Source organism: Battus philenor, unplaced genomic scaffold, assembly GCF_028537555.1.
Source record: "Battus philenor isolate CCGP_79_NKW_IND1 unplaced genomic scaffold, ilBatPhil1.0.hap1 SCAF_19, whole genome shotgun sequence".
In the NCBI taxonomy this organism is placed as follows: domain Eukaryota; kingdom Metazoa; phylum Arthropoda; class Insecta; order Lepidoptera; family Papilionidae; genus Battus; species Battus philenor.
In genome coordinates this window covers 6,511,602-6,530,750 of record NW_027181681.1, presented here as the reverse complement: position 1 = coordinate 6,530,750, position 19,149 = coordinate 6,511,602, and the positions used below count along the sequence as shown (strand labels likewise).

Here is a 19,149-nt window from a genome sequence, read left to right as displayed (position 1 = left end):
TTAAACCTATGAGTAAAAGGGCTCAAGTGTCAAAAATCACCATTTTTTCTATGATTGTGGTAAATGAGAACACTTATATTGCAGTACATATTTATTGAATTTTAATATAGAACAGCCAAGTTTAATTACTACTTCTAAAAATATATTACTTTAAATTGTCTAAATACTTTTCATATTGCATTTTTAATGCTTTTACATAATTTTAAATATAATTTATGATGTAACAATATCACATGTTTTAATATGCTGAAAATTTAGAATATTTCATATTTGCTGCATTGCTTGCATTATATCAGTCTTTACCAGAAATACTAAATTGACTAATGAACACATTTAGACGAATGTCAAAAAAGTAGAAATTAAATTAAGTTTGCTTTACTAGAAATTTCTGATTCCAATGGAGAAATTGCCTTGAGTGAAAAATCACACATTGTACTTTTTTTAAATAAGAACTAATGTATTTCTTTATGCTGTGTATATTAAAGAATATTAAATTAAATTGAAGGTGGCAGGGCTCTTAGGGCATCTTTCGTTTTAGAAAATGTACGACGCTCCTACGATGCGACGACGCTCCGACGTTCGGTAATAGGCAGTTCATGGAGATTTCAGATGAAAGGGCGCTCGACAGCTGCTCAATACGAGTTCGGCATTCCAATAAGCAAAACGTTAACAAAGGGTGCTAAACCTTTACTTTCTGACAACTTTAATTTATCAGTTGTCACTTGAAAAACGCCTCGCTTATGAAGTTTCTTTTCCTCCATGATCAAATATGCATTTAAAAATAAAGTTAATTTCTTAAAAACCACTTTTCAATTATTCATTTGATGAAAAAGTTAAAAGGCATATTTAGTCATAAGTAACATTGTATTAAAAAATATTTTTTCAAATTACTTAACACTGGTGTATAAGGCCAGTATGAAATAGAAAAATACTTCGTAATTCTTACCTCGTTTTTCCAAATATGTCCGTAACTGTGTACGGAGATCCTTTAGAGCAGTGTTTCCCAAAGCGGGGGAGGCCCACACAAACTTTACACTTTCCCTTTAATATATCAATTATGTATGTTACATAGGGAGACAAAAATTTAAGAAAGTCTTATGTGGGGCATGGCCAAAAAAGTTTAGGAAACACCACCTTAAAGGCACATTCATATGAATCAAATTCTTGAATTGTATAGAATATGTCAAAAAAATAATGTATAAATTAATACCCTAATATATGTAGCAAATTATATGTACTAAATATGATTTAAAGAAAATATAACACATGAATTATATATATAGCTATATAACAATCTAACCCATGGTATTTAGCAAAAGTTATACATAAGCACACATACTGCTAATTGTTACCCTTCTTAATAAAAGTATAATTTGAAACAAAGATATTTAAAGGTCTGTGGTCATCACTTTTGTCAAATGTCGTATACGATGAGCATTACATGTTTTACATAAAATATGCCCATCAAGTGGGTAGCATCCATGGCCTTTAGCCTCAGAGGACAACATCAATCCACAGTCTTCGCAGCGATAACAGCGAATATGAAAACTGCGATCTAATGCAACCACTCGAACTGTTTCTTCTTCACCTTCTTCTGGCATTATTGGCAGTTCACAAACACAGCAACGGGGGGCAAATTTAAGCTGGAAGTCTTCAATGCAATGAATTTGATTGGTAGCATCAACTGTAAAAGGTATGCCATCAAGGCTTTTACCACAAACTACACATGTAAAACATGTCGGGTGGTAAGGTTTTCCTGTAGCTCTTAGGATTCTGTCTAAAATTGGTTTAACACAGACTGAACATTTCTCCAATGTTTCACAGTAATCTTCTTCACAGTAAGGTTTGCCTTCCACAGCATAAAAAGGTTTGCCTTGTAAATTAGTATTGCATTGATGACAACAGAAGCAATTTACATGGTACATATTACCCATTGCTGTGCATCCAGAGCTTTCACCAACTACTTTCTCATTGCACTTTATGCATATACCAAAAATATCCAAATCCTGACTATCAGTGATAGACTGAACAAGTAGATTGGTAAGTGCATCAACTTCTTCTTCTTTTGGCAAAGGAGATTTAGATTTTGAAGTTGCTGCATTATTGTTTCTGCCATGAGAGTGAACATTTATTGGTTCATACAATGATTCATATGTGGATGCCTGTGACACTGCATATTCAGGGTAGTCATTTTGATAAACTGGAGGATAGGAAGGTCTGTCCTGGTTAAAGCCCAAGTTAGCAGTAGCTCGCACTAATTCACTATAATTTGAGCTTACAGGTGATGGGGGAGGTAAATACTCCTCATTATTATTCTCAAATGACGGAGTGGTATAAAGTATAGGTTGCGTTAAATTTGGCGGTGGCAGTGGTGGTGGTGGGGGTGGCAATATTTTATTTTGAGTAATTTGAAACCTAGGTATGTTGCCGTAAGTTGGAATGTTACTTTTCACTTGAGTATTTGTTTTATATGGAGATTGAAGAGTTGAATGTTGATTAACATTTGCATATTCTATATTAAAAGGCTTAGAATTAGTAGGCAAGATGTTGCTGTATGTAGAAGGATTATTATTTTGAGATGGAGATATTTTTGTTGAATATGAAGGTTCACGAAGAGTGCTTATCACAGCGCTGTGAGGAACTTGCGGTTGGGCTTTCTTTTTAGGTGGCACAGCTGGCGGTACCTTTTTTATTTTTCCAGATGTGTTCAAATCCTTATTCATTTGCAACTGAGATAATTGTTTGTCCAAAGCAGAAATGTTGTCTAATCTTGACATGGCGGTTATTATGCTATATGATTTTTATCACTTTGACACTTAAGTTATATGGAAATATCTTTCGAAGTAGCAACAGAACCCAGTAGTTACGTGGTAGCACAAAGAAGTACTAAGTACATATATAGATATATATTAAGCAATAAAAGATAGTGTAATAAGTTTCTTTCACAGAGTATATAATAACTAAATAAAAATAAAGTTTTTAGTTAAAGATTATAAAATTAATCTGCTGTTGATTTAAATTATGGACTCGGTACATGGTTGTAAACAATTTTCAAAATAAAATATATTATGTATACTTTAAAATCAGTGTTAATTATCACATGCGAAAATTTACAAACCTTTATATTGTCAATGCCGTTAATTATTTATTTTACAATAACTGCGGAAGTATAATCATTGTGCATTAATACACAACACATAAAATATTGCATATATAAATTTTTTGCGATTTTTTATTTAAAAATGTAATTATCAATAGTTTTTGTCAAGTTTCACATATTTACCTTAACGAAATAGTTAAAAATAAAGTAATAATATGCCTTCAAAACAAAACTTTATAATTGCTAAATATATAGTCAAAAACCTGGATATAACTTTTCATCTAAATTAAAAAAGAATATTATTAATAATTGTTTAAATAAAATAAAAACTATTTACGTACTTAAAATAAGAAATGAAATTTAAGTCATACTAAAACTTATGATTTAACTATTTGACTACCCAAAGCAAAGAAGAAGAAAAAAATATATATATGACGTTTGTTGTTTGATAAGAAGCGTGAATGAAAGTACTCAGTTTGAAGAGACAAAAATATTCTTAATTCTAGATTTTTATTTAGAACTGTGATTGTAATTCGCAATGGCCATGCAGTGCCAATTGTGGATGGGCAGCGTAAGTATTATGATATGGATAATTTTTATATGATTTGTCGATAATTTATTGTAAATATTTGTTTACCTGTTTGAAAATATAACACACACAGACTAGACTTACATCATTTAAAATGAAGACGTCTGTTTACCAATATTTGTAAACTTTATTGAATTTTAAAAATGAAATGACTATTCAAGTGAATATTTGTTTTCTGTTTGTTTCATCTGGTATACAGTTTTATTTAAATTACTTAATGAATCTAGTGATTGTTACATATTTCTTGTTTGTAACTTTATTTTATTGTTAAATAAGCGAAGCGAATATGAATATGGGTGATTATATTTATTATAACAAATAGGTGTAAGAGATATGAATAGAAGTAGAAAAAAAAAGAAATGAACAATTTTGTAAATATTAGTTATGCTGAATAACAAGAAATTGTGTCTATTTTTTATATTTTCGATATACCCATTGAAATTTACAAGCATTAAAAATACATAATAGTTTTGTTGTTTTTTGTAATAAATATAAATACTTGAAAATTCAAAAATCTATACAATTCATAAAGAATATTCTTAAAAGTATTCCAAAATATTTTCATATACATTTCATTTAATATTTCTTTACTGTTTTTGTCTATACAGTATTCTCCTTTTAGCTTTTATTACTGAATGCGGGTAGAGCAAGGCATTGTGAGGATCTTTGGTGGAAGCCTAAGTCTTGCTGCAGGCATTTTTTAGCTGACATGATAATGATGATGATGAAGATTTAACCTTTATTGCTTACCTTTTTATGTTTATAACTTTGTTTGTCTTTGTCTAATAAGTTACTTTGTTAATCAGTTGGAGCCCAATATGACTGAAAGCTTTATAATGGCAGCATTTCATCGAATGGGTCAAAGACCCCTTGCAGTTAAAGTTATGAGGAACAAGTTTACAGGTGAACCAGCCGGATATGCATTTGTGCATTTTCAGGTAGTTTAGTATCAATACACATTTTACCTTTATCAAACTGCATTCTTTTAATATCTAATAATTGCTGAAATGATTGTTTTTACACACATAGGGAGATCAGCTGATAATACATTACACAGATTGCTCAAACATTATAAAACTAAAAAAGATTTGTTATAAAAATTATGCACCCAAGGAACGGATTCCTTGGGATACAAAAATGTAGACATCAGGTTAGTTTAGTAATTTGTGTAGCTGTGACCCACTTTAGTAATAACATAGATCAGATGCTCCCACACATTTTTCTCAAAGACCAATTTCAAAATTTGTCATCAAAAATTGCTAATTTTTGTCTCCCATGGAACCCCGGGAGTACATCTGGTCCACTATGGGATCTTGTTGATGAGGTTTCCATAACTAAACTGCGCTGCGCTCCTTTTGCGTCAGAAGCATTTTTGGTAATTTATTATCTTTGCTTACTCTCCTCATTAAACAGATTATTATTTTATCTGTATTTAGAAAATTATAATTGTAACTGCCACCACTTAAACTATAATTAATAACTGATACTGATAAAAAAGAGCAGTTCTCCTAACACTAATATGATTTATTTAGTTGGTGGATTCCTTTTTTAATTGAATCTAAATTTGCAGACAGATGAAGAAGCAATAGATGCTATGCACAAGCTTAATGGCAAACCAATTCCTGGTACATTTCCAGTGGTTAGATTTCGGTTAAATACTGCATCAAGAGAGGCAAGATCAAACATGCAACAGGAACGTGAATTTTCAGTATGGGTTGGAGATTTAAGTCCAGAAGTTGACGATTATTCACTATATAGAGTATTTGCATCTAAATACTCATCAATTAAAACAGCAAAAGGTTATTTATGTTACATTTATTAATAGTAAAAATCTTTAATTTTTTGGGCAAAATATCAAAAGATTTAAAAAGTCACTAACCAATTAAACCTATTTGACAGTTATCTTAGATGGTTCCGGTTACACGAAAGGCTATGGTTTTGTTAGATTTGGAAATGAAGAGGAACAACGTAATGCTTTATATGCAATGAATGGTTATACGGGTCTTGGTACGAAACCTCTCAAAATATGTACGGCGGTGCCCAAACCAAAAAGTGCGGTTACAACACAAAGCGTGACTCCCACAACAACAACAAGTGCGACGTACAGTAGTGGGACGGTAAGACATTTTTTATTGGTGACCTTAACCGGAGGAACTCCTGCAACAGAAAAATTTTAATATTGAAGGTTTTCTCCCTCTTTCAATGTGCATAGAAGTACAATCACTCTATTATTCACTGCTATTATTAGATGTCGTACATGCAATGGTGAAATTAAAACCAACCAATTTAAATAGGCAATTTTTTTACCCATGCTTTTGAATTCTTTTAATTAATATGTCCCCTCTGCTCTATGGTAAACACTGCATTACATCTTTGAATCTTTGTTTTGCTAGAAGCACTAACTGCGCGAGACCCTAAGAAACTGTTTGTTTACCTTACTTATTATTGCTGCATTCATCATTCTCAATATCTCTTAAACGTAACTAGTAAGAGTAAGTTAATGATGAAATTATTCTTTGCCCATTTTACATTTAATATAATTATTTGTTTTCTTTAATTTTTTAAAACTGTGTATTCATTCAGGATGATTAAACACTATTGCGCTGCATTAGTTAACTTTATTAGAACGGTCAACTAAAAATTATATGCAGAACTCATTTAGTAGATTCTTATGCGTCATATGTATGTCATATTTAAATATTAAAGGTGATAAATATCACACGTTAAACCGCCCTATCCACCAATGATCGTCCCATTTGTCGGTTTTGTTATCGGTCCATCTAGTTGGGGGCCTATCCACGCCTCGTCCGCCGACTCGTGGTCGCCTTTTCAGAACCTTTCGACCCCAACGATTTTTTTATATATTTACCATTAATTTTATGTACACTCCACTCTGCTTACTTTTGAATCCTGTACTCAATTTAATTTAGAGATTCAAGATAAATGCTTCTGGAACTACAATTAAATGTAATGAGAGAAATATCGATGTATAACTTATGACAAACTGCCTTGTATTTTGTAGGAATACAGTCAATATTATGATCCATCAGCATATTGGCAAAATTATTCAGCATGGTCCGGTTACTACGGGCAAAGCGAGCAGAGTGCTGTGGTAGTCGCCGCGGCACCCGTCACCGAGCCGGCACAAGCTGCAGCTGTGAAGGCCCAGACTGACGATTTGGCGCTAGTTGGTTAGTTGCTTCTCTATCATCAATTAAGCACCCTACAGTAACATGTTTTGATCGCGAATGTAATGAGAGGAAGAAAATATAAAACTTATAAGAATGTGAAAAAAAAAAATTTAATTGATATACTTGATAAAAAAGACTGTCCATCACTAGATAGGGGAGAACGAGAGGTCCGCAATAACGGGGACCTTTAATAATAAAAAAACTTGTTTAGATCGTTTATTAATTAAAACAGGGATGAACAACTTTTGAGAACACTTATTTGTATTTGTTATCTCATGATATTGATTTTTTTCTGTATTAACAATTTTATGTAAATATCAAAAAATTACCGCTTTTCATTACGTTAAAGCGACATAAGCCACTTTCAAAATAAACGGCTCAATTAATTAAAAATGACCATCGATCAAAACTGAGTGATGCACGTTTAAAATGCTGCACACGTGTAGCTGCCCCATCAATCCCGACTAATTATATAGATTAATAAATCAGCTTGTATGGAAAAAAAGAGTGCCAGGCTTCTCGCAAATTTCTAGTAATTTCGTTTTTCTGTTCTTTTCTTGTTCTTACATTAAAATTTGTACGTGAAATCTCTACTGCATTTTTATATTGATGTTTATTATCAATAGTTTTGTAAATTATTAACATGTGTTACCTTATATGCGGCCTGCCCAAAAAAATTTAATTTAAATTGGCTCCTTGATTAAAAAGGTTGCTTAAACCCATGAATTAAAAATTAGTATTAAATCAATGTATAATTTAAAAATTATAGGATTTGTTTATATTTTAAATAATGTTCGTTATACGTCCATTGCTGAATACATAGGCCTCCCATATAGACCTCCAATGAGACCAGTTGGAATGGGCCATCGTCCAGCGCCTGCTAGTCCGTGGTCTTTACGGCGCCAGTGGCCATCAGTCTTGCGCACTATGCCACTTTAACTTGTCAATCAGTTGGGTTATATCTCTCAATTTCGTTCGTCTACGGACCTCCATTTCCTGATACGAGGGGTGAGCGACCGAGCTTGCCAATGAGGCCTTAACCTTCTAACTGCCAAGCTGTTTTGGCCATGACTTCCCCAGGTGCCAAATGGAAATATCAAGTGTAGGCTTTCCTTATATGAAAATTTGGGATCTTTACATTCTATGAATGAATATAACACATTATGTATATCATTATGTACTAAGACCGCCGGCGACCTTCATGGCACTTAAAGGCAACAGAGTACTCGGTGTGCCATGAGGTCGCCGGCGGGTCACGTTTTTGTAACACAGAAAACACGATAGGTTTTCAAAGTCAGCTTTGAAATATGAATAAATTGTGAATTCAATACAAAGAAAGGTTTCTATATATATATTCTAATGTAAATTTTATATAAAAAGTGAGGCCGCCCGCGGTCTCATTGGCACCCGTGGTAACCGCTTCTAAAACATGCTGCAAATCGTATACCATCCCGTGATCCAGTTGCTAGGTGCCTAATGAAGCTAATAATTACCGGAGGGTCGGAAAAAAATAATATTCCTTAGATGTACACATGAAAAATTGTGAGGTAGCCGGCGGCCCTCACTGCACCTATAGTTGGGTATCGTGAGGTAGCCGGCAGTCCTCATGGCACTTAAAAGGTTAAATTGGACATAGACACATAACAGTGACGTATCTGGTCATTGATAACAAATTGGTCAAAGACCTTCATTTTTAGGATGATTTGTACGAGATGTTTCAGGATCTCGAACGTTGCCTGAAAAACTTATTTATTTACGTCGTAATCAAACTCGAATCTTTTGAAAATTATGCATAGTTATATCCAGTTGTTAGCATTTAAAAACATTTTTAAACTAATTAATTTTTCAATTTTTTATGATTTAATTTAAAAAAAGAAATTTTGACTATTCAGTAATGGTTTACATACCTAATAATGTTATAAATGATAAGTTTTTAGTAGTGTAGTCTCGGATCTTTTTAACTTTAGCACATATTGAACCAAGGATATGGAATTATTTTGTAATTTAATATTTAATTAGGCCCTCTAGAAATATTTTAAATCCTTTAATATCTTTTTAATATTGTGAAGGAGTAAAAGTATTATATATTTATTTCATATTATATAACTAATAAATATTCTTCAATTACAAATATTTATAAAGTAGGTCAATAATAGTCACTAAGAACTGAAAGTTCATCTAAGACAAACTAGAACTGTTTATTCTTTCAATCAACGTCCTATATGATTTACCGTGATAATAATGAATGTTCTTAAATAAAATATAACTTGTTTCAGAACACAAGAAGAATATAGATGTGGATCAGATGAATCAAGAGTTTTTAGATCCAGAATTGTCTTTATGGGATGGGTTAGAAGCATCACAATGGTTCCCAAACGAAGTGATTGAAGCGCATTAATTACCAAACTGTAAAAAAAATAAAATGTACTAAGACAATTTTGTTTTAATTTCTAGAATCAAAATCTCAACATATTTCTACGTCCGGTCAACCACATTGCTCCTTTTCTTTTGCTTCTTTAATTCAGAAAATGATATCTTTTCAATCAAACATATAAACCCTAGCTTACCATCTAATAAAATGTTTAAAGTCGGCGAAAAAGCGAAAACTGTGGGTTATTTTACTTGTTTTTGTTTTTTTTTTATTTATATTTTGAAATCACACCATGTGTTGCATATAGTATGGGTTAGTCATGACTATCATATATCAGTCATTATTTCCCTGCAGTGTAGTTGTAAATTGATGAACTTTGTTTACTTATTGTGTAAACTTATCCCTACTACAGTATTATTGATTCAGGCTATAAGCCCTCGCTTGTGTGTGATACTATGATTCGATACACCAAGTGCATACTTTTTATATCCTAAGTGATTTTACTGAGGTTTATATGTGTTGTGTTTATATGTTCATACTATGTTTTTGTTTTTTTTATATAATTTAAAGCACTTAAGTTATATAAAAAATATTGTTGGTAGTTTATGGTGAAGATGTTTCCTGTGATAGCTCTTTTTTACATACATTCCAGAAGTAGAATAAAAGATAATAAACACTCAGAAATTATATATTGAATTAATTTAAGATAGTATAAAAATTACATTATTATTTTAAATACACATCTATAGGCGGGCAGCATAAGGCGTTTAAGCTGCACAAAGAAATTTGAAAGTTCCAAGAAGCGCGCAATTATCAACATAATTTAAATGTAATTATTTTGCGCGTCTTGTCTAGTAAAACCTTAAAAAGAACTTTAATTCAAATTGTGGTGCAAAGAATAAAATTATGACGCTAAAGCAATTTCATAGAAAACATTTCATTTTTTTCATTTTAAAGAGATCATTAGTTGAAGTGACTATGATAAAAATTTCAACTTTCATTGTGCAGACTACACTTATCACGTAAATATATTTAAAATTAATCTTAAATAAAAAAATGCGAATTCATTGAGGACAATAAAAAATTGTATTGATTGATAGTGTTCATACGAAAAATTAAAAAGACATTTTATTTCAATGACATAAATAATTAAATTTTATCCATAGTAGCTAATTACATATAAGATTCAAACAAAGGCATTTTCTTAGATTGTGTTATTATATAGTATAATAAAATATGACAACATAATCCAAGTAGAGCTATATAATAAAGATTTCATGCAAAAGATACATCTAATAATATTAGTAATATGATTTGATTCATTATTCTTTCAACTATAGGATGTCCACGGTTGGACACGGGCCTCCAATATGTCCAGTTAAAAGCGGTTTGTATCCAACATCTAATAATCATAAAAAGATCCTCTCTCCATCTTGTAAAGGTGAACCTCCCATGACGCGCTTGGTGGTTGATCAAATCTTATATAATATCACTTTAATTCAAAACACATGTAACAAACAGCAATGCAGATAATTTTATTTATATGAAATTATTTTTTTCGCATTATTTTATGATTAAAATTTTATCAGCTATTCTGAGAACAATTTAAACCAATTTGCTGCTAGGAGCTAGGAGAAATAGAGCTATAATTAATATATTGTTTATACATGTTGGAATTTATAAATTGTAGGCAAATGATGGGGATAAAAGCAGATTTGATACTTGATCCCTTCCGACGGATGGTCCCGAGAGATGGCAGTAATGAGAATGAAGACTTAAATACTTACAAATCAGTATCACTTGATACAAAGATACTGTGTTTACAAATCCCTAATATTACAACCACAAAGATATCAATTAAATCACTTACCATACTTCCTATTTACGTTAAGGTAATATTTATTGCTTTTATTTACATAGTTTGGCAAAACAAGCCTCTATGTTTTTGCTTCGCACAGCCGCTATATGCTGAACATATTTTTAGAACAGTCAAGAATAACTCCTTGTATCTGACCATTTTGTTCACCGAGCAATTATAGCATCAAATTGATATTATAGCAATTCCTTAATAATTTTATTTTGTCATATTTGCCTAAACACACTTCTCAATGAGATGATGACTTTTGAGACATTAGTCATTAATAAACAACTTTCTCTTCATTGTGATTAAAATATTGAAAATCTTGAAACTTTTTTCAATAAATATTAAATAACATATTTATGCATATCAGAAGTATGAGAGTGTAGTCAACATACTATCCATGCACACACAGCCACTTGATAGTTTTAAATCATAATTGATCATACTTTAGGTGTTATTGACATTATAGTATTATGATTATTTGCTTTGAGGAAATTGCACTTTCATCCATTGGTTGTAACTCCTTTTTTTAAGTATGTATGAATAAGAATTGCAAAAGAGTTGGATACATCTCAATTATTCAGTAAGAGTTCAAAACTTCATCTCACATAGTAGTAATGTCTCTACAATTTTGATCCTTTAGCCCCATATAGCTTAAATAGATGCACTCAACTAGACTGTAAGTTCATTACTCAATATAGAGTATTGTACCAGCTGAACAGTTTGTTATTGCTCCACATTTTGTAGTGGAGTTCAGTTTATACCACATAACCAGTACCAAGACATTGTCTTTTACCTCAGGTTTTGTAACACATCTGTTGTCCTATCGATCGATAACCGATGAAGGTCACTGTAGCCTTTTTCTGTTATCTGTTTTGTAATAAAATACACAGATAAGCTAATTGCTAAATCTGTGTTATTGTAAATGAACTGTGCCGTTGCCTTTTCACAGGGCTTGGGGTCACTTGTATAACACCAGATGTAGTAGCAGCCCGATTATCGTGGCTCGTCGTACCGCTTGGCGACGTGAAATGTGGTGATGATGCTGTAGATAAAGTGCTTTTAGGGGTACCTTTCTTCATGTACCCTACCACCGAATTGAGCAGCGTGGTTGGTAGGGCGACGGGAGTCAACCGGCCACCTCCATGAGCAATGTAGGTTTGCAGCATTTTCTTTGATGGGGATAATGGATCATTGACAGTTAATACAACTAAAGACCCACTTTCTATGTTTGTTGTGGCAGAAGCGGGAGTAGTGTTGGTGTTGTTCAAAGCTCCAGGATTACCTGAATTATTAGTAATCGGTGTATTATTATTAACAGTGGTTGGAGTTGTCGGTTTTGGTGTTGTTCTATGTTTGTTTAAAAGCGTTAGGGTCGCGAACTGAGGCGATGTTATGCTTCCCGCGCTACCGTGTGGCGTCCTAGTTCCCTTTCTCTTTTCGTTTGTCGCGTCTATAGCACGTTTCACAAATTCATCTGCAGTGGTGACCTCATTTTCATTGAACTTCGTGATACCTGGCATCATTGTCGATTCTAGAGCTTTACTTCCACGACCTGTTACAACAAAAGATTGTGTTTATTAACTTTCATAATATGGCAATGTGGGTTTAGGCATTAGTTGCCTAACTGCGAATTTACATCAATAGAAATTATCATGTAAATGTATATAATTGCTTAAAACTTTTAATCTAAATTGTGAATGGTCTCATTACCCCAGCAATACGTATTTGTTAGTTCACACATGTAATGGCTGTAAGAATACTATAAATGAAAACTTGTTAATGGATATCAGTCAACGAGTTTAGTGTTAATTATGTTTTAATTGCTTACAATGCGCTTTATAAGAAGGCTTAAGGTCACCCAGAGAGGATGAATGGAATGGATAGGGCAAAGTTCGGAGTTTTGCTGCGAGATTGAATTTTTGTTCATAAAATTGCACGCCTGAAATGACAGTGGGCGGGGCACGTTGCTCGTGCAACCGACGGCCATTGGGGATGTCGGTTTTTCGAGCGGTGATCAACAGCCGGTAAAAGCGGCGTAGGTCGGGCACCCCACTAGGTGGACCGACATCATAATTAGGATCTAGGGGAAATCACTGTACGCGGGCGGCGAAAGAACAGTCATCGTGACGATTTTTGGGTCAAGTCTATGTCTTGCAGTGAAAGTAATTTTCCATAACTAAACACACAAAACAACAAAAAAAGCGTTTCAGGTTGCGAGTTAAACAAAGTGATAAATTGGCTGGCTTACTGTTGCGCACGCGCAGTTCCCGTGCGGCGAGCACGCGCTTTCGCTCGGCGCGCCTGCGTATCGCTAGTCGTTCACGTTCTTCTTGCTCTTTACGTTTCGCTTCAGCGCGTTCAGCGTCGAACTCACTCTGCAACTGCAATGCGTCCCATGTGGTCGCAGATCGTAGCGCTTTATCAACTTGGGCCCCATTCTGTTTCTCCTCTTTTTTGAACTGCAATAGTATTGGATAGTGTACAGAAGACTGTGCTATTGGTGAAAATGCCTGTGATTTTTTTTTATTTATGTTTGCCAAAAAAAAATTAACAATGCTACGTAAAAATACAAAGCAACTAAAATAATAAAGGACTAATTGAAATTTTAATAACAGGCAGTCACATTATTTTTTTATTAACTATTTTAAATGATTACGTGTTTTAATGATTTTATTATTTCACAAATGAATTATATATTTACAGGTACTTAAGTATATTTAAAAATAAATAAATATTTATTTTATGGCATTTGTTAATTTAAATATTTCATTATTAATATGTAATAAATAATCTGTCTTCTAATATACTTAATTCACTTTGGTCCATTCATAACGATTTACTAGAAATAAGTTAAGCTCCATTATACCTTGTGCCATCTTTTGACTAAAAACATATCGCTACGAAGGTTTTAAACACACTCTGATTTGTGAAAAGTTAAACAATGGACTTTATTACCCCAAATCCGTTAGATTTAAAAATACCATATGTCTTGCAATATCAATTTATGTTAATACACGAAAGTACCAAAATCATAAATAGTTTTTTTCAATTTAAATCATTATTTACCTTGAGCTTCAGGTCCTTGCGGCTTCGATCTGGAAATAATTGTGCCATAAGTGTGAAGTCAGTTCCAATGGCAGCCAGTGCTCGGTAGAAGCGAACAGTTTCGGCTGCACTCCACTCTGCAGTACGGGGTCCCCTATTGTACCTGCCACCGCCACCACCCCAAGCACCTTCGCGTACCACTGATGACACCTTACGACCGGCATCGGTTTGCTTTATTACCTGCAAAATGTAATAGGCGAAGTTCTGAACAAAAGCTATTAGTGCTGTACTTTTAAAATATTAAACTTGTATCTATCACTCAAAATTATAATGCATTTCTTCTGTGGTTTTTTCTATTTTTCTTGTATTTAGTTATTGTAACACTGTTTATTAATTTTTCATCTCTTAGCATACACTAATAGATAAACTATATCAAAATTATATCATATATATATCATAAATAAAATTATATCATAAAAAATTGAGATATTTAATCCAAGTAAATGTAAGCCAATTTATGGTAAAGTACTTAAAGTAAGAAAAAAAGCACAAATTTACCAAACTCTGCTCATCAAGTATAATCTCCCCATTTGGACCAAGTTTTATCTGAGGTACCGGTGCTGCTTTAGGTGGATCATCATTTTCCTTTATATCTGGTTTTGATTTGTTAACTTTTTCGGCTTCTGCTGCATCCCTGGCATTCTCTTCTTTAGCATTCATTTCATCTTTATCTGGACTGAAAGTGTTCAGTGGTGAATGAATGAATGAGTTCATGCAAATATTAAATTTGTTAACTCTACCAACATAAAGCAAATAAGCTGCTGTGGTTAAAAAAACGTATTTAAGAGTCTTTATTCCTTCCTACTAATATAATTATTATGCCTGCAAAATATGTCATATGTTGTTACACAGTACCTTACTAATATTTTTAAATTTATTACCAAAATTATCAAATGTATTACTGTGATAAAAAAGTAAGGTGAATTTGTTTTTGAAATGTCAATCTTTGTATACACTAGCAAACAAAATCTATTAAGAATGGTTATAAAACAAAAGGTGTACTCACATGATAGGATTAGACGAGGGATTGTAAAATATGAGATCATACATAGTTAGTCCATCTCGTTTCACATTTTCGCGTTTCAAACGCATAGCGGCCGCGCGACGATTTGCAACTTCTTGACGCCGTGATCTGAAAGATAAGTCGAATAATTCAATGACTATGAAAAATGTTTACTCACATATTGAAAGGAAAGTAGCATAATTAAAATTTGAAAATAAGTTACACACTACAATGCAATTATTGATTTAGAATATCAAAAATAAATTTCCTGCAATGTCTTTTGTATGTTATTTAATGAATCTGTCATATAGTGAAAAAAGCACTTCATAACATTTTGAATTTTGTTATCAATGCAATTGAATGTTTTTCTTCTGTACCATATCCGGATAGAAAACATCAATGCTATTGTTATTAAAGTTAAAGTTTTAAAACTTGAAACACTGCTAATAATATAAAATAATAAAATAAAATAAATTAAAGATTTAAAAATACTTAAAATATTGTATATTGTATATCTGTCACAATAAATCTCTGTTATAATAAACAAATATTTTAGGAGTAGAGCCTTAACAGAGAGATAATTTATCCCAATTTAAATGAGACTGTCAAGTAATCCACATGACTGTTCCACAGTGTTATGGTCTCTATGGGCTGGTTGCTGTAACGAAGAGGCACTGTGCACTATTTTGTGTTAGGACAGAAAGCTATTGCATAATGCTTGTATTGAAAAAGCTACATGGCTATTTATAAACCTGTGGGAATAATATTTGAAGTTTCCACAGTTGTGCGGTACTTGAGTTATAATTTTGTTGCAATTTAGCTGTTGCTCTAGGTCTGTCATTTGTTATTATTCTGACATTTCTAAGGACTTACGGCAGGTTAGCAATTAGGTCATAAAATATGAAGGTTCTTGTGTGGCAGCTACTATATTAGGTATAAACTTAAAGTATTGATGTATTTACTTGCTGTAATGTTTTTCCTTTAGGGGTGATGAAGCTGAACAGGTAGGTTGTACTGTACCCTGAGATGCAGTGGAGCAAATGGAATCATTTCTAATGCGATTTACTTCTCTGAAAGTAATAAAAGTTAGTTTTTTAGTCATAAAATTAAATTTAAATAATTTCTAATGAAATTTATAATTTATATGTTTCTATAAAATACAATGTTATGAGTATACAAACCTATTTGGCAATGATGCAAGTGTACTAATAGAAGTGTGTGAGTCATTGCGTTGTCTGGCCAGAGTTGAAGCAGGTGTCCCTGTTGATATTTGAGTGCGACGAGTTTCATCCTCTGACTCACTGGCACTCCCCTGAATAAGGTTAATAAAATTCTTAAGAAGATCTAATAGATAACTTAAATGAACAGTATTATAGTAATATATTTATATTTACTTCCATATCAATTAGTAATATGACATTGATAAAAACAATTTTTTTGCAACTTATTCTATTAAATTTTAAAGTAAAAACCAATATAACAAAATCTACCTGAATACTGCTTCTTCTCTGTGGTCCAAGTTTGGGTGTAGGACGAAGTTTAGTTCTTATTTTACTTGGAGATGGTAATGGTACAATGGGATCAAAAAGAACTTCTACATTCTCTGATATTATATCATTCTTTAAAAGATCTATAGGCTTAGGTGCACTGCTAGTAGTTTGAAGTGGAACTATGCCATCCATGACAGTTTCTTCGGTGATGCTTTCAGGGACACTTGGCACATTATAATCTATAAAAATTTAAAAAAAAAATTTAAAAAGTAAGAACTAAAATTGCTTTTAGTTTGTAATCAATTCATAAGTGATACATCTTAAAATAATGAACAGAATTCTTAAGCTAATGATTATCAGTAAACATATCTTCATTGGTATGGCGAATGACATCTTCATTTAATTTGATGATGATGTTTGATGTTGTGATGATGATCAATATTATTATTAGCACAGCAACATATTATTAGCCAACATGGCCCATTGGTGTCCAGCATGTGGATGTGGCGATAAGAAGGCCACATAGCACACAGAACAGTAAGCCTTAGTAGCCTTAAAATTCTGGTATGGAGAGCATGGACCAGCAACCACAGCTAAGGATGTTTATCCATAAGGTGTACAGGTATACATCCAGCATCTTTTAGAAGTCATTAAAAGATGCTGAATGCATTAAGGCATCTTCTAATGACCTAGAAGCTGGATTATTCCAAACAGTGCTTTTAGAAATCTATACAATATACCTATGTTCAGCAGTGGACATCCAACAGCTGAAATGATGAAACATTATTCAATTCGATTATATGTTTAAAAATTAAAATACCACACTACCTTTATCAACATTGTTTATAAGAGGGCTAACTAAATTATGGGTGATTTTATTTACGTTTTTATTCGTAATTAGTAATTCGTTATTTTCATTTATTATTTGCGTATTCGGTGCTTGTTTGGCTCTGTGCGGAGAAATACTTTTTGCAAGGCTTACATCAGCACCATTACGCGGCGTGTGTTTAGGGGATGGTGCTTGAGGTGAGACGAAAGCTTTTCTGCGTGGGCTTTCTGTGCTTATCTGCGGCGACGTAAAAATGCTTATATTTGATTTAATTGTAGACTTAGAACTCACAGGATTCTTATCTAAGTGTTTTGGTGTTATTTTAATTTTCTCAGCGATATACGTTGGCGAGCCCGTTGTATTCGTTGTTACCGCTTTATCATTTTTGTTAGGCGTTTTTATTACATCCTTAAGAGGTTCCTTGTTTACCGCTGGTGTGACAAGTAATGGACTAGTGTGTAAAACGTTTTCTTCAACATCAAAATTTTTTTCCGTTAACGGACGCGGTGTTCTAGGGCTTTTTAGGTTCTTTTCTAGGATATCCTTATTTTGAAGCTTTTTATTTTTGATATCGGCACTCTCCGCATTTTTTCTTCGGGGTGGTAAGGAGGTTACAGCTTTAATTCTAGCCCTTCTCGTCGACATGGCTCGATGATTATAGTAAAGCCTTCCAAAACTTTCCCAATATTTGTTTCAACGTAGCATCCTATTATAAATCACTATTTAACACGACATATTATTGATCTATTATTATAATACATTGTAAAATCAATTCACAAACGGACATAATTACATTAGCACTTAAAACCAGCTGACATTTGAATTGACAAAACAAAGAACGACTGCGTTCTATGCAGGCTAGAGTTGCCAGTGTAATAATTAATTTTTTAACACGCGCTTTAGATAACTGAAATACATCGCAAAATTGAAAATTGCATTTTTAATATATTATTTTTAGTTGGTAAAATTTTTGTATACGTGTAAGAAAATATCTGTAAAAGCTATTTTGCCTCCGTAGTAACTCTACAATTCTTATAGTGTTAAAATTAATTTTGATAAAATTATAATACATTACTTTTTCCAGAATTGTTAATTTTACGGCAATAAAATAATTAGTAATTTATTTTAAATCAAATATTAACAAAAAATTGTCACCGTCAAAATTGTCTTTTTTCATATTCATATTTATCAGTTATTATAAACGTCACTATCATGTACGATTATCAGAAATGGTTAAGATCAAACAATGTATGTGGTTGTCTGTGTTCTTTTATTAATTTTTTACATTATTTATTTATTTAGGTACACCAGCAGTACACGTGCCAAAAGTACATTAAAATTAACCATATAAATAAAGGTTCTGTAATGTGTTCCTTTATGGGTGATACAACATTAAAATGTTACTGAATACAACATTGTAGAAAGAAAGATCAGGCCACATCAGCACACAAATAATTTTAAAAAGTTTTTCCTGGCACGCAATCTTCTTCAGGACTTGTAATCTGTTATGGATACAGAGAATTATTAGGATGGTTCTTAGTTACTCTGTAAGAGCCGCGAAAGATTCTAATGGCAAGCAATTGTTCAACTATTTTTTTATATGTGCA

At 32.5% G+C, this 19,149-nt stretch overlaps 2 protein-coding genes and 1 pseudogene across 2 annotated transcripts; 1 reads left to right on the top strand and 2 right to left on the bottom strand.

Moving 5' to 3' along the window:
• Positions 1–120: 120 nt before the first annotated feature.
• On the bottom strand, positions 121–2,930 carry LOC137921369 (lipoma-preferred partner homolog pseudogene; annotated as a pseudogene).
• Positions 2,931–3,543: 613 nt separating this feature from the next.
• Secp43 (tRNA Selenocysteine associated protein) lies at positions 3,544–9,303 on the top strand. Its single transcript, XM_068764265.1, has 6 exons — positions 3,544–3,671; positions 4,496–4,627; positions 5,260–5,488; positions 5,589–5,806; positions 6,712–6,880; positions 9,157–9,303. The coding sequence occupies exons 1-6, from the start codon at positions 3,639–3,641 to the stop codon at positions 9,276–9,278; spliced, it is 903 nt and encodes a 300-aa protein (XP_068620366.1). The 5' UTR covers positions 3,544–3,638; the 3' UTR covers positions 9,279–9,303.
• A 630-nt stretch (positions 9,304–9,933) lies between these two features.
• Positions 9,934–18,369, bottom strand: Bdp1 (transcription factor TFIIIB component B'' homolog Bdp1). Its single transcript, XM_068764339.1, has 9 exons — positions 17,542–18,369; positions 16,714–16,952; positions 16,405–16,535; positions 16,186–16,293; positions 15,227–15,352; positions 14,719–14,896; positions 14,182–14,400; positions 13,364–13,574; positions 9,934–12,667 (listed from the first exon to the last, which is right to left on the bottom strand). Exons 1-9 carry the CDS (start codon positions 18,185–18,187, stop codon positions 12,018–12,020), a joined length of 2,508 nt encoding a protein of 835 aa, XP_068620440.1. The 5' UTR covers positions 18,188–18,369; the 3' UTR covers positions 9,934–12,017.
• Between the last annotated feature and the right edge of the window lie 780 nt (positions 18,370–19,149).